The sequence below is a fragment of the Pezoporus wallicus genome, unplaced genomic scaffold, assembly GCF_028554395.1.
Source record: "Pezoporus wallicus isolate ANWC-B61680 ecotype Strahan unplaced genomic scaffold, APGP_CSIRO_Pwel_v1 contig_8226, whole genome shotgun sequence".
In the NCBI taxonomy this organism is placed as follows: Eukaryota; Metazoa; Chordata; class Aves; order Psittaciformes; family Psittacidae; genus Pezoporus; species Pezoporus wallicus.
Genome location: NW_026635187.1, coordinates 963,948 through 975,212, shown reverse-complemented (window position 1 = coordinate 975,212; position 11,265 = coordinate 963,948). Strand labels below are relative to the sequence as shown.

Below are 11,265 nucleotides of genomic sequence, written 5' to 3'. Positions count from 1 at the left end.
ACACTGCCTTCCTGCTAGAACCTCTCATTTTCAGCCTTATTAACTCCTTCAGTGACCATGTTCACCTTCCAGCTCTCTCCCAGACAATTCCAGCTCCAGGGTCCTTTTATCTGCAGCAATTTTGATGCTCTGCACATAGGTGATCTCCCTCCTGATGCACCACGTACGATAGCAAAGTCAGAGGGCACTACTGAAGCACAAGTGCTTGAAGGCGTGTTTAAAAGTGAGCAGCAGCATATTCTTAATCTGTGGTAGCTGGATTGTCACTGCAGAAATAGGGCAGGAGCATCCTGTTCCCCAGAAGATGTTCACAAATCAACAAGGCGGCATGCTGCCAGCAGATTGCATGGGAACACTTCTTGTCTTCTCAGGCCTCACCCTTCCTTTACCCCTGACAGAATGGTTTGGGTTGGAAAGAACCTTATGATCATCCAATCCCAACCCCCTGCCATGGGCAGGGACACCTCACACTAAACCATGGCACCCAAGACTCCGTCCAACCTGGCCTTGAACACTGCCAGGGATGGGGCAGCCACAGCTTCTCTGGGCACCCTGTGCCAGCACCTCAGCACCCTCACAGGGAAGAGCTTCTGCCTAAGAGCTCAGCTCAGTCTCCCCTCTGGCAGCTTAAAGCCATTCCCCTTGGCCTGTCCCTACATCCCTTGTCCCAAGCTCCTCTCCAGCTTTCCTGCAGCCCCTTTAGGCACTGGAGCTGCTCTCAGGTCTCCCCTTCAGGAGCCTTCTCCAGGCTGAACACTACAATCATCTATGGAAACAAAAACACAAGGAGGGTCTAAGTGGACATTGGAGCCAGATGTAGTCTACCAAGGCTTTAATTATGAAAACAGCCTCAGCTGTCCACAGGTGCCAAGGAGGCTTCCAGATATCTTCTAGATATCTTTTGCTGACATTTTATTGGATATCCACAATCAAAGTATAAGAGCAGACCAGGGGAAAGGCACAGGGTGCCCAGAGAAATTGTGGCTGCCCCATCCCTGGCAGTGCTCAAGGCCAGGTTGGGCACAGGGGCTTGGAGCAAGCTGCTCCAGTGGAAGGTGTCCCTGCCCATGGCAGGGGTTGGAGCTGGATGAGCCTTAAGATCTCTTCCAACCCAAACCAATCTGGGGTTCTAAGATTCCATGTACAGCTTTCCCTGGCACCATCCTTCCTCCCTCCTTTCCCCACCGAGGAAATGAGTTCATTTAATAAAAATCTCATTCTGCCTCCCAGGACAACTGCAGATGGAGCCGCCTATGCAGTGAACACTTGTCCGCTCCAGGGCAGGGAAGGAGGGAAGCTGCAGGGGGGCTGAGGAGGATGAGAAAGCCAGCTTTACCCTGCCTCATCCACGACCAGTATAAGCCTCATGCTTTTGGGGTAAACTGAGGTAAGCTGTTATCCTTCCCATACACCGGAGAGTGACCCCAAAGAGCAGGGTGGGACCTGGTGAGAGGGCTCAGACATGCCACAGGAAGACCTCTCACTCCCGGACCCTACCAAAGGGCCTGTCTGTGTCAGGCTCCTCCCGGGAACGCAGCGGCTCCGCGCCAGCAGAAGCAAAACGGGAGGGGGGGGGGGGGGTAGGGATGAGGCCCTGCCGGGGGTCTCCAGCCGCCTCCCAGGGGACCACAACGTAAGGGGGGAAACACCCGCTGACCCTCTAGCACCCTGCGGCTGCTGCATCCCCGGCACCGCCCGGGCCTGGCATCCCAGCGCCAGGCTCGGCTGCGGCGGGGAACGGGCCGGGCCGATGCCCGCATCATCCCGGGCTTCCCTTTCCGCATCTTCCTTTAGGTGGCACCTCTCCTCCAGGAATGAGCCCCGGCGCCGCCCGGCCCCTGCCAGCCCTGCCCGGGCCGCTGCCGCGCACCGCGGGGGCTCCGCCGAGGACCCGCCGCTGCCGTCGGAGCGTCCCCTGCGCGCTCCGTGTGCCCCGGCGCGGCCCCTCCCTCCCTCCCGCCATCCCGTGCCCGTCTCCCCCGTCCTCCCTCTCACTCCTCCAGCCAGTAAATCCGATCTAGGCTGATTCCTCTCACGTCAAACCACATGATCCCATAAAACATTCATCGCCTCTCCATCCCCGCGCCCCGCTTCGCTCGCTCGCTCGCTTCCCGGGATACAGTGCAGCGGGCTCCGCGCTCCCCGCCGCCGGCTCTTTCCTGCGGCAGCCCCGGCCCCGTGCGTGCGGCGGGCGGGAGGGAGGAAGGACGGACGGAGGGAGGAGGCAGGCAGGGAGGCAGGGAGGGGGAGCCTCGCCTGGATGCTGACTCCAGCTCGGGGGCTGCTCATTCCCCCGATGAGCGAGGCCGCCGGCACAGGGACACCCCGACCCCCAGCCCCGAGCGCTGCCGCTCCGCGCTCGGGCTGAAGTTTTCGCACGAGGATCTGCCCCGCTCCCGCAAGGATTGTACCGCCGCCGCTCGACTTTGCGCCTCCAGACGTGCCTTCCCCGACCCCTAAGATGAAGAGGGCGATAGCTGAAGGTAGGTGCGTCCCCGCGTCCCCCACACCCACCCCCCGCCGGGGCCCCCCGGGGGGCGGCAGGGGCAGGGCGGCCCCATCCCCAACTTCGCGCTGTGCCCGGAACTTCCCCCGCTGCAACTTTATTTGTATTTTGCTCTCTTTATCTCTGTTTTTCCCCGCGGGGTCGGCGGGAGCGGCCCGGTCCCACCGCGGGGGAGAGGGGCCGGACCCCCGGGGGCCGGGCCGGGCAGACGGCGGGGCGCGGTGGGGAGCGGGAGATCCGCGCCTGCAGGAGCGGAGGAGAGGCGAGGCCGGAGCAGGTGCGAGCACCACGGTGCTTCCCGACACTGCGCGACGCGGCTCCATCCGCCGAGCGAGGCAGCGGGATGGATGGAGAGCAGCGGGCTGAGCCCCCGCCAGCGGGTCAACCGCCCCCCGCCTCGGATCGGCCTTGGGGCGCCCGGGCCAAGTTGGCACCGCTGGGGGAAGCGGCACCGCCTGTTCTCCAGCCCGCACCCCGCGTGGGCTCGGAGCTGCTGCCCCGGCTCCGCTCCCCGGGCCCGGCCGCCAGCGGGAGCCTCCGACCGGGGAAGTTCGCTGAGGCTCCTCCGGGAGGGAGGGCGATTACCGGGGTGCGGCGGGGCCGCTCCTCTCTCCCGTCTGCCCGGTGCGGGGTCCTTTAGCCAGTGGCTGGGAAGAGCGGGGGTGCCGCGGAAGACCCCCCGTGAGCTCGCCCCAGTGGAGCAGAGGCACAGAGCATGCGGCAGGGCAGGGTCCTGTGGCTGAAAATAGCCCTTTTTCCACCTGCTCTGGCATCCCTGGCGATGGTCTGTGCTTCCCAGCCCCCGGTGTGGAGGGATGGGGCTGCGGCTGCTGTCGGAGCCGCCCCGACGTGCGGCTCCGGGTGGAACCCGAAATAAAGACCCGCACTCGGAGGAGCACACGCTCTCACGCTGCAGGTTCAGACCACTCGAAGAAGCGTGTGCCACCACCCGGCTGTGGGGGCTGGAAACCCAGCCCACGGATTGCAATTTTAAGCTGGAGGGATCAGCCCAGTGCAGGAGCCCTGCGTCCGTCCAGGCTGCTGGTTAAGGCAGTGTTGGGCACGCAGAGCCTCCTCCCGTGTGTGCCATCTCCAGCTTGCTTCCTGTTCCCATCAGTGACACAAATAGTCTATTTATTCCTTTCTGTTTTGGAGGGCACTCTGGCCGATTTATTTGTGGTGATCAAAGGACATCTTCAAGCCTTGACCCAAATGACACACCGTCTCCTTTAGAGAGTTTGCATCGGTTTTAAACCTGAGACGGCCAATGTATGCCTGTTTGGAAAACAGCCTGGGAGCAGGTTGCAGTGATTGTTTCTTCCACCGGCCCTTGAGAGAGATACTGATGTTTGCTATGTGCTGTTCTGTAGCCTGGTACACGGGTTACCTGGTGATGTGAACCCCACGGTTGTGTGCCAAGGCAGTGGTGTGGCTTGTTTGTGTACAGATGCTGTGGGGTGGCTGTGGGCTGTGTGGAGTGGTACCCAGGTGATGGTGTGGTACAGGGATGTGGGGTGGCCTCTCCCCCATCCTGCTGCAGCACTTCCTCTACACTGTAACACTCCCCGCTGCTACCAGCATAATGTGAAACAACGCAGAGATAATGAAATATAAAAACTGTGTTACAACAGCTTTATTTATAGAACAGGCTTCGAGGGGTTTGGGTTGGGTTTTTTCCCCTGCAGTTTATGAACTGCTCCCGTGAGAGGCTGGGCAGCCTGGATTGCTGCTAGTTGCGACTGTAAAGTCCGTATGAACCTTGGGAGACGATGTTTAGATGAATGCCCATCTTACTGTATGTGGACTACATTTCCCACCGCGGGCTGCCAGGATACTTCAAGTCTAAGCCAGAAATAGCCACCAGGGGCAGTTTGGCAGCAGAGCTTTTGCCTGTTCTCAGCACTTGCTGCCTTATTAACACAATTTATTTCTATCGAAAGAGGCCTTTCCATACTTATTGTCTTATAAAATATATTTAAAACCAAAATCCAAACACAAGCTATGTTTGACAGGTCGGTGCTGTGAGAACCTGCATCAACTGCAGACACTAATTCACTGCTGTGAGAGCAACAATTTGAGAAAAAACCACGATTCATCAGCTATTTTATATTTCTGTATGTTCACTTTGTGTCAAGGAGCTGCAGCATTTCCTGAGCTTGGTGTCCCGCCTCCCCCCGTTCCCCCTCAGGCAGCACATCCCTCAGCCCCTGTGGGACCATCAGAGGGGCGGTTTGGAGCAGGTTTCTAAAGAGAAATAGGGCAGAAAGGCGGAGGTGCCGCTGCAGCGCCCCGGAGCTGCGTCCGTGCGGGTGCCGCTGCGGCCCTGCTGCCGCTGCGATGTTCTCCCCGCGACGAGCGCCAGACAAAGCTCGCTCGGGAGATGAGAAGCGGTGGGGAAGGAGCCGCTGCTCTGCCGGCGGCTGTGGCCGGGGGCAGCGGGAGCCGGTGCCGCTCTCCGCCAGCGCGGGGAGCTCGGCGGCCCTGCCTTGGCGAGCCCGGTCCTTCATTAATCGCCTCCCTCCGTGTTCAGGTGCTTTGGGCTTCACCTGAGTGAAACCCACCCGGGAGCCTCCTGCTGCTCGTAAGCGTGGAGGCACCAGTGGTGGGAAGGAGCAAGGGGATGAACTGCAACCCAGCTGAGGTGTTCCCTCCGCTTTTGACTGCTACCTGCCCTGCTCAGGGGGCTTGGAAGGAGAGGGCAAGGGAATGCTTGTCTGTCACTCAACCTGGTGGCTCACCGTGGAGTTGGAAGCTGGCACAGAGGATGTGGGGGCCCACAACTCACATGATAACTTGATGAGTCGGTGACAACCAGCGTGCCTTGTGCCTGTGTCGTCTTCTTCCGACGCTGATGAGGACTTTGGCCATTAAACCCTCCAGAGGAATAAGCAAAATTGCAAAATCCAGCAGCACTTTTGTGAATTTTCCACCTTCGTTGGCTCGGAAGCAGCGAGGGAGACTATCAGATGGGGGCAGGGAAGGGGAAGGATACTCCACAGGCCAGCTCTCAGGCTTACTGCTATGCACACTGCCGGCACGGTGATACTGGCTGTGGGGAGCTGCTGCCTGGCCTGGAAAGTGCAGTGCCTTCCCTTCCCTCCTGCAGAGCCTTGAGGGAGAGGGAAGATCAGTTGAGCCAGAGCCTTAGCATAAAGCGGGACAAAGAAGACTGTGAATCTCTGAGCTCTAGTCTCTGCTCTGAGCCTGCGAATGGCTGTGCCAGTTGCTCACACAGCCCGGCCCCGCGTGTATATCCTCTTGGAGGGGCTGAAGCTGTGCGGTCCCAGAGCAGGATTCACCTTGCGCATCCAGACGCAGGCAGAAGAAAGGAGTCAGTCTAATTAGGTGTGCATTCTCTTCCCCTTGGATTTGCAATGCTTTCTGCTGCTGTCACCTTCATTAAGATATATCTCTGAGTGCCAAGTTCCTCTTTCGATGTTCTTAGATTTTTTTCTTCATGCAGGAGGCATGCACGCAGTGGAATAGGAATATCCTGTACCACTGCAACGAGGCCTTGTAAGAGGCAGCATTATAGTAGGGTGCCTGCAAGGGCTGGGAGTTGTACTAGGGCTTCTCCCTCCTGCCCATGCAGAAAGCTTGGTGCTGTGTCCTAGAGCCAGATGGATCTCTCTGGAATTTGTGAGTAATGGGGTTTCAGGCTCCCCCATCCCAGACACACACAGAGGTGTGGGAGGGAGGAGCAAGGCTTGTGATCTACAAAGCCCAGCCCCTCCTCCCCTTTCATGCTTGTGGTTGCAACTCCTGGAGTTTTCCAGGGACTGAGAGAAATGTACTGAAAATTCATGATCAGCTGAAAAAAGCAAAGTGTGGATCCTTGCTTGTTTGCATGGAGATGCCAAAGCAATTCACACAGACTTTGTTAAAATGTGCAATTCGCCTCAGCCTGCACTGGTGTCTTTTTGTGGCCACTGAGACACGCAGCAGCATGAGTGTTGGGTGGCTGATATCTGTGATGGTGGTGGTCAGGGATGACAGGTAGATGCAGAGCAGACTGGCAAAGTGAGCGATAACCTTCTATGGGGTGTGTGCAGCATGTGTGAAAAGGCTCTGTGTAACACAGAACACATCTGCATGTGTTGCACAGACCCTGTCCATGTTTACTTGGCTTTTAGAGAGCTCCTGGGAGCCAGGGCTTCAGGAGTCTCGTCTCAGCCCTGCTTCTGACTTCTCTGTACCCTTGACCAGGTCAACGAGCCTTTCTGTGATTTAGTTTCAGCATTTCCAGCTCTAACACAGGAGAGTGATGCTGAGCTGTCTCCCAGGGGATCCAGAATACACTTTTAAAGGTCAGTCCAGAGCCAAAACGTGGAGGTCTGTGCAATTACAGATCACTCCTTGAGCAGTGACACAGTGCCAGGTGACAAGACCGATGATATTCCCCTTAGGGGTGTTGCTGCATCACCAGCAGGTTTGTCTCTGGTCTGGCCTTGCCTTCCTCACGTTTGCATTGTAGCTTGGAGCTGATTAATAGCACCAGCAGATTTTACAGTATTTACCGTCCCTCTCAAGTCTCTGCTCCTGGAATTGGGGGATTAGAAAAGTACTTTGATTTTTTGGTAGCTTTCCTGGTTGTCAAGAAAAGCTGAAGCATTACAGAAGCATGTGCAAAACACTGGGGAAGCTGGAAGCAAGGAACTATTCCAGTGCTGTGGGGTTTAGTACAGTTTCTTGGTAGCTCAGCAGTGTGAAGCATCAGCCTGATGACTCACAAGTAGCAGGCTGCAACCCTTCTTCCTCAGCCATCCAGCAGTGTCAGGGTCCAGGGTTAGAGCCAGGCAAAGCAGGGCTTAGAGCATGTTTTGCTGTCATAAAACGTAGGATAGTTTGGAAGAGACACCTGGAGGTATCTAGTCAACCTCCTGCTCAAAGCACAGCTCATCTCAAAGCTAGATCAGGTTGCTCAGGGGCTGTCAAGGATGGATGACATCTCCAAGGGTGGAGATATCTTCTCTGCCTTAGCTCAGACTTCTTGGCCTGTCTGGCCAAGGCTGCTCAAGCCCTTTGTCACCTGGCCTGGGTCAAGACCATGAGTGGCCCATGTTCCTTTGGCAAGGTTGGGATACCTCTTGTTCATCACGAGGCTTGGCAGTGGTGGAGCAGGCATGATGGTGCACATAGTGCCTGGAGAGTTGCTTTGGACAAGGGCCTGTAGGGACAGGCCAAGGGGAATGGCTTTAACCTGCCAGAGGGGAGACTGAGATGAGCTCTTAGGCAGAAGCTCTTCCCTGTGAGGGTGCTGAGGCGCTGGCACAGGGTGCCCAGAGAAGCTGTGGCTGCCCCATCCCTGGCAGTGTTCAAGGCCAGGTTGGACACAGGGGCTTGGAGCAAGCTGCTCTAGTGGAAGGTGTCCCTGCCTGCAGCAGGGGTTGGAGCTGGAGGAGCTTTAAGGTCCCTTCCAACACAAACCATTCTGTGGTTCATGTTCACCCTGGCGTCCACCATAGCTCTCAGGCCATTGGCAGCACACTGCTGCTCACAGCCTGCAAGCTGGTACTGATGCATGGGGTTATTCTGCTTCAGGTGCAGAACCTCATCCACTTCTTCTACCAAGTGAGTACTTCATACTTTTCCTCTTTCACTCATTCAAAACTCTTGGATATTCAAGAAAATAAATGCTTACCTGCATGTAAAGTTTATTATACAGAAGTGTTATTTAGGAGTGGGTCAGAAACACTTGAAAAACCTCAGGGTTTCCACTCTCCACTTGGCTTCTCCAAAGCTGAATGGTTGCTCCCCGTTCCCTGTGCTACTGCCCAAGTTCCAGTCCAGACAGCTGAGGAGAAGCTACTCCTTGACATGGGTTGTGTTCTTCCTTCCACCATCAACATCCTTGTGTGATCAAAGTCCTTTCTCCAAACGATACTTGTTTTGCTGTTTAGTTCCTGCAGCTGGCTGAGAATAACTTTATTGTCTTGCATTTCTGTACTTTATCCAAGGAGGTTTCCATGAAGGTCTGGAGAGTCTTTATTGTCAGCTATGCTTTGATCCCCATCCCCAGCTGCAATTCCACATGGACATGAAAAAGGTCCAGAGAAAGCAAATCAAGTACAGCAGCAGAGTGAGGTTCACTGCCTGCATGGGGGTTTCCAGCCCATCACAGCTTTGCTCCATCTCGTGGGAGTTTGACATATTCCCTCAGATGGCTCTTTGAATCTTGTTGCCTTTTTAACAGTTGTGCTTTCTTTCATCTCCCTGTGTTGTACCTTCTGCTGCAAACAAAGGAGTGTTTGCATTCAAATTTGATGCTTCCCTTTCTTCCCTGAGTGCATGGGATAATTATAGTGCCATACATGGACTTGTACTAATTGATTAGTTATTAGTGATGATTACAATTGACATGATAATTTAGGAAGAAGAGGCACTTCTGTGGTGGGAGCAATGCTCTAGGATAACCATTCAGAATAGGTTGCTCATGTGTCAGATCATCTCCTGTGCGCTGCTCACTGGGGAAATGGGCTCACTCTTTTGTTTCAAAGAACAAATCCTCTGCAAGAACCATCTGGCTACAAAATCCTTCTCCTGGAGCTGTGCAGTTTGCTGGGAGTTCATTTGCCTCTTTAGCTCCTAAAGAGAAAGTAAAAGTGAGTGATTAGTCTGAGGCTGGAGCCGTTCACATCAAAGTGACAGATTTTTGTGAGCTGGATTGGGAAAAGTGTTTAAAAGTGCTGTGTTTTCATTACATCGTGAAGCCTGTGGGCAGACCCATGCTCTCCCAGCTCCAGCACAGCTCTGCTCTGCTCCGCACCCGGGGTCATTATGTCAGAGTGAATTGTGTGACTGCTTAAATTTGGGTTGTGCTTGTTTGATGACTTTAAATATTGATTGTAATTGTGCATCGTTCTTACGGCTGTGAGTGATGATCGGAGCCACGTGTGATGCCCCATGTGCATAACACAGCAGCGTGAGCAGGGAGATGTGAAATCAGGCTGGCTCTGAAGCAGAAGCTGAGGAGGGAGAGGAAAGGAAAACATCTTTGGAGGTCCTGATTTCAGCTTTCCTGCTCCCAGACACCATGGTGGGGTGTCTGTGTGTGTGTGTTTGTCAGAGATGTGCCATCAGCTGTGGGGCAAGAGTCTTTTGCAAGTGAAGGCTCCCCGCCCTCCTCTGACAAAAGGCACCTTTTGAATCCTAAGAGCAAATACTGAGGCTGTTTATGCTGTATTTGCCTTCTGCAGAGAAAAACAACCACCTGAAAGCCACCAGGACCCTCAGGACTGGAGCATCTCCAGGGCATGGGCATGTTTCGAGGGGTGGTGGGAAGTTGCAGTGTGAGCAGTTTGGGAGCAAAACCATCTGCATGGGCACAGGTGCCTTGCCAAGAGCACGTGTCCGGTGTGGGTCTGGCAGTCACTGATGCTCTCCATGCCCGTGCAAGCACAGTTAGCGTTGGCTTTACACTAGAGGGCTGTCTGTCCCTTTCCCTTCAGAGAAAAGACACGAGTCTGTGTGCTGGTATCCACACAGTTTGACAGCAGCCAGCGTTGTCAGGTGGGTAACGTGGTGCCGGCCTGTACTCACTGCTCACCGCTTCTCTGCTGCACAAGAACACCGTGTCCTGGGCTGGGGGCACTTTGAAACTCTGAAGTGGAGCCCCTCTGGTGTTACCACCAGGCAGTGTCCCCCCACACGGGTCAGCAAGAGCAAGCAGGCTCGGACCAGTGGTACCCTTCCCCTCCTGTTTGTTCAGGAGCAGTAGCACCAAGTGTTAGTGCAGGGGCTTACTCTGGGTTTCCAGGATTGAGGCGTTTTCTCTGCTTGCAAGGAGCTGCAGCCGTGAACGTTTGCACATCCTGTTCTGAAGCTGTGTTGTGCACCCAGGCCAGAGGCGCTTTGGAATTGCGGGCAGGAGGAAGGTCTTCAGTGTCCTAGGGCTGGAAGACGTGAGGAGGGTTTCCTTCCATGAGCTCAGGTGGGACAGTTTGCCCTGGCTCTTCTGCTAGCAGCAGGGCTGAGACCTCTGTTGATGTCTTGGCCACTGTGAAGGTCAATTGCTTCATGTCCGTGCAGGCACTCATATCATGGCTTTGTTTAGTTCTGTCCCCGTTATCCTTCAGCTAGACTGGCTTTCACTTGGGTGAAGATGAAGCTGAGGTTTGCCTCCACTTGGACTTGGTTTGAATGCAGACCTCCCCTTGAAGAGGTGTAGCTGCCTGGAGAGATGCACCCACAAACATCAGCATCTCCGTGACTTCCACGTGCATGGTGCCATCTGCGCTTGGGGCATTTGTGTCCATTCCTGGATGCCTGTGCAGTCATGTTTGGCTTGATTCTTTGCCAGCAGCTGATTTATCGAGTCCAGGGACTTCTCTCCCTCCCTCCCTCTTTCCTCAATCTGCAGCTAATACTTCCTGAAGGGAGAGGGGATGAACAATGGTAATTACAGCAGCTCACAGTCCTGAGTGCGAACATTAACCACATGCACAGTGATGGATGGTGGGATGCTCTGCAGGAGGAAGCTGGATGTGGGGATGGCCTGTTGGAGCTGCTGGGCTGGGGCAGCAGCTGCTGCCAGATGTGAGGCAGGAGGGGGATCAGCAGCAGGAATAGGCTGAGATCTGTCACCTGAATTCAAGGCATGTCCCATAGCTGATGGTGACTGGGGATGAGCCCATTAGCTGCAGGCAGGCATTTTCTTGCAGGCAGGCAGGAGGCCTGATCCTGCTGTCACACATCTGCCTTGCCTTTGCTCTGGCTTTACTCCTCTAACAACCCTCTTATACCTTGCCCTGGGGTCTCCA

The 11,265-nt window shown here is 55.3% G+C and overlaps 1 protein-coding gene across 1 annotated transcript in view; it reads left to right on the top strand.

Moving 5' to 3' along the window:
* The first annotated feature begins 1,893 nt into the window (after window positions 1-1,893).
* The window catches only part of RTN4R (reticulon 4 receptor), a 73,854-nt gene continuing 64,482 nt past the window's right edge, over window positions 1,894-11,265 (top strand). The window contains exon 1 of the mRNA XM_057411172.1: window positions 1,894-2,483. Coding sequence (XP_057267155.1) covers window positions 2,462-2,483 — 22 coding nt within the window. The 5' untranslated portion in view covers window positions 1,894-2,461. The remainder of the gene's footprint in view (window positions 2,484-11,265) is intronic.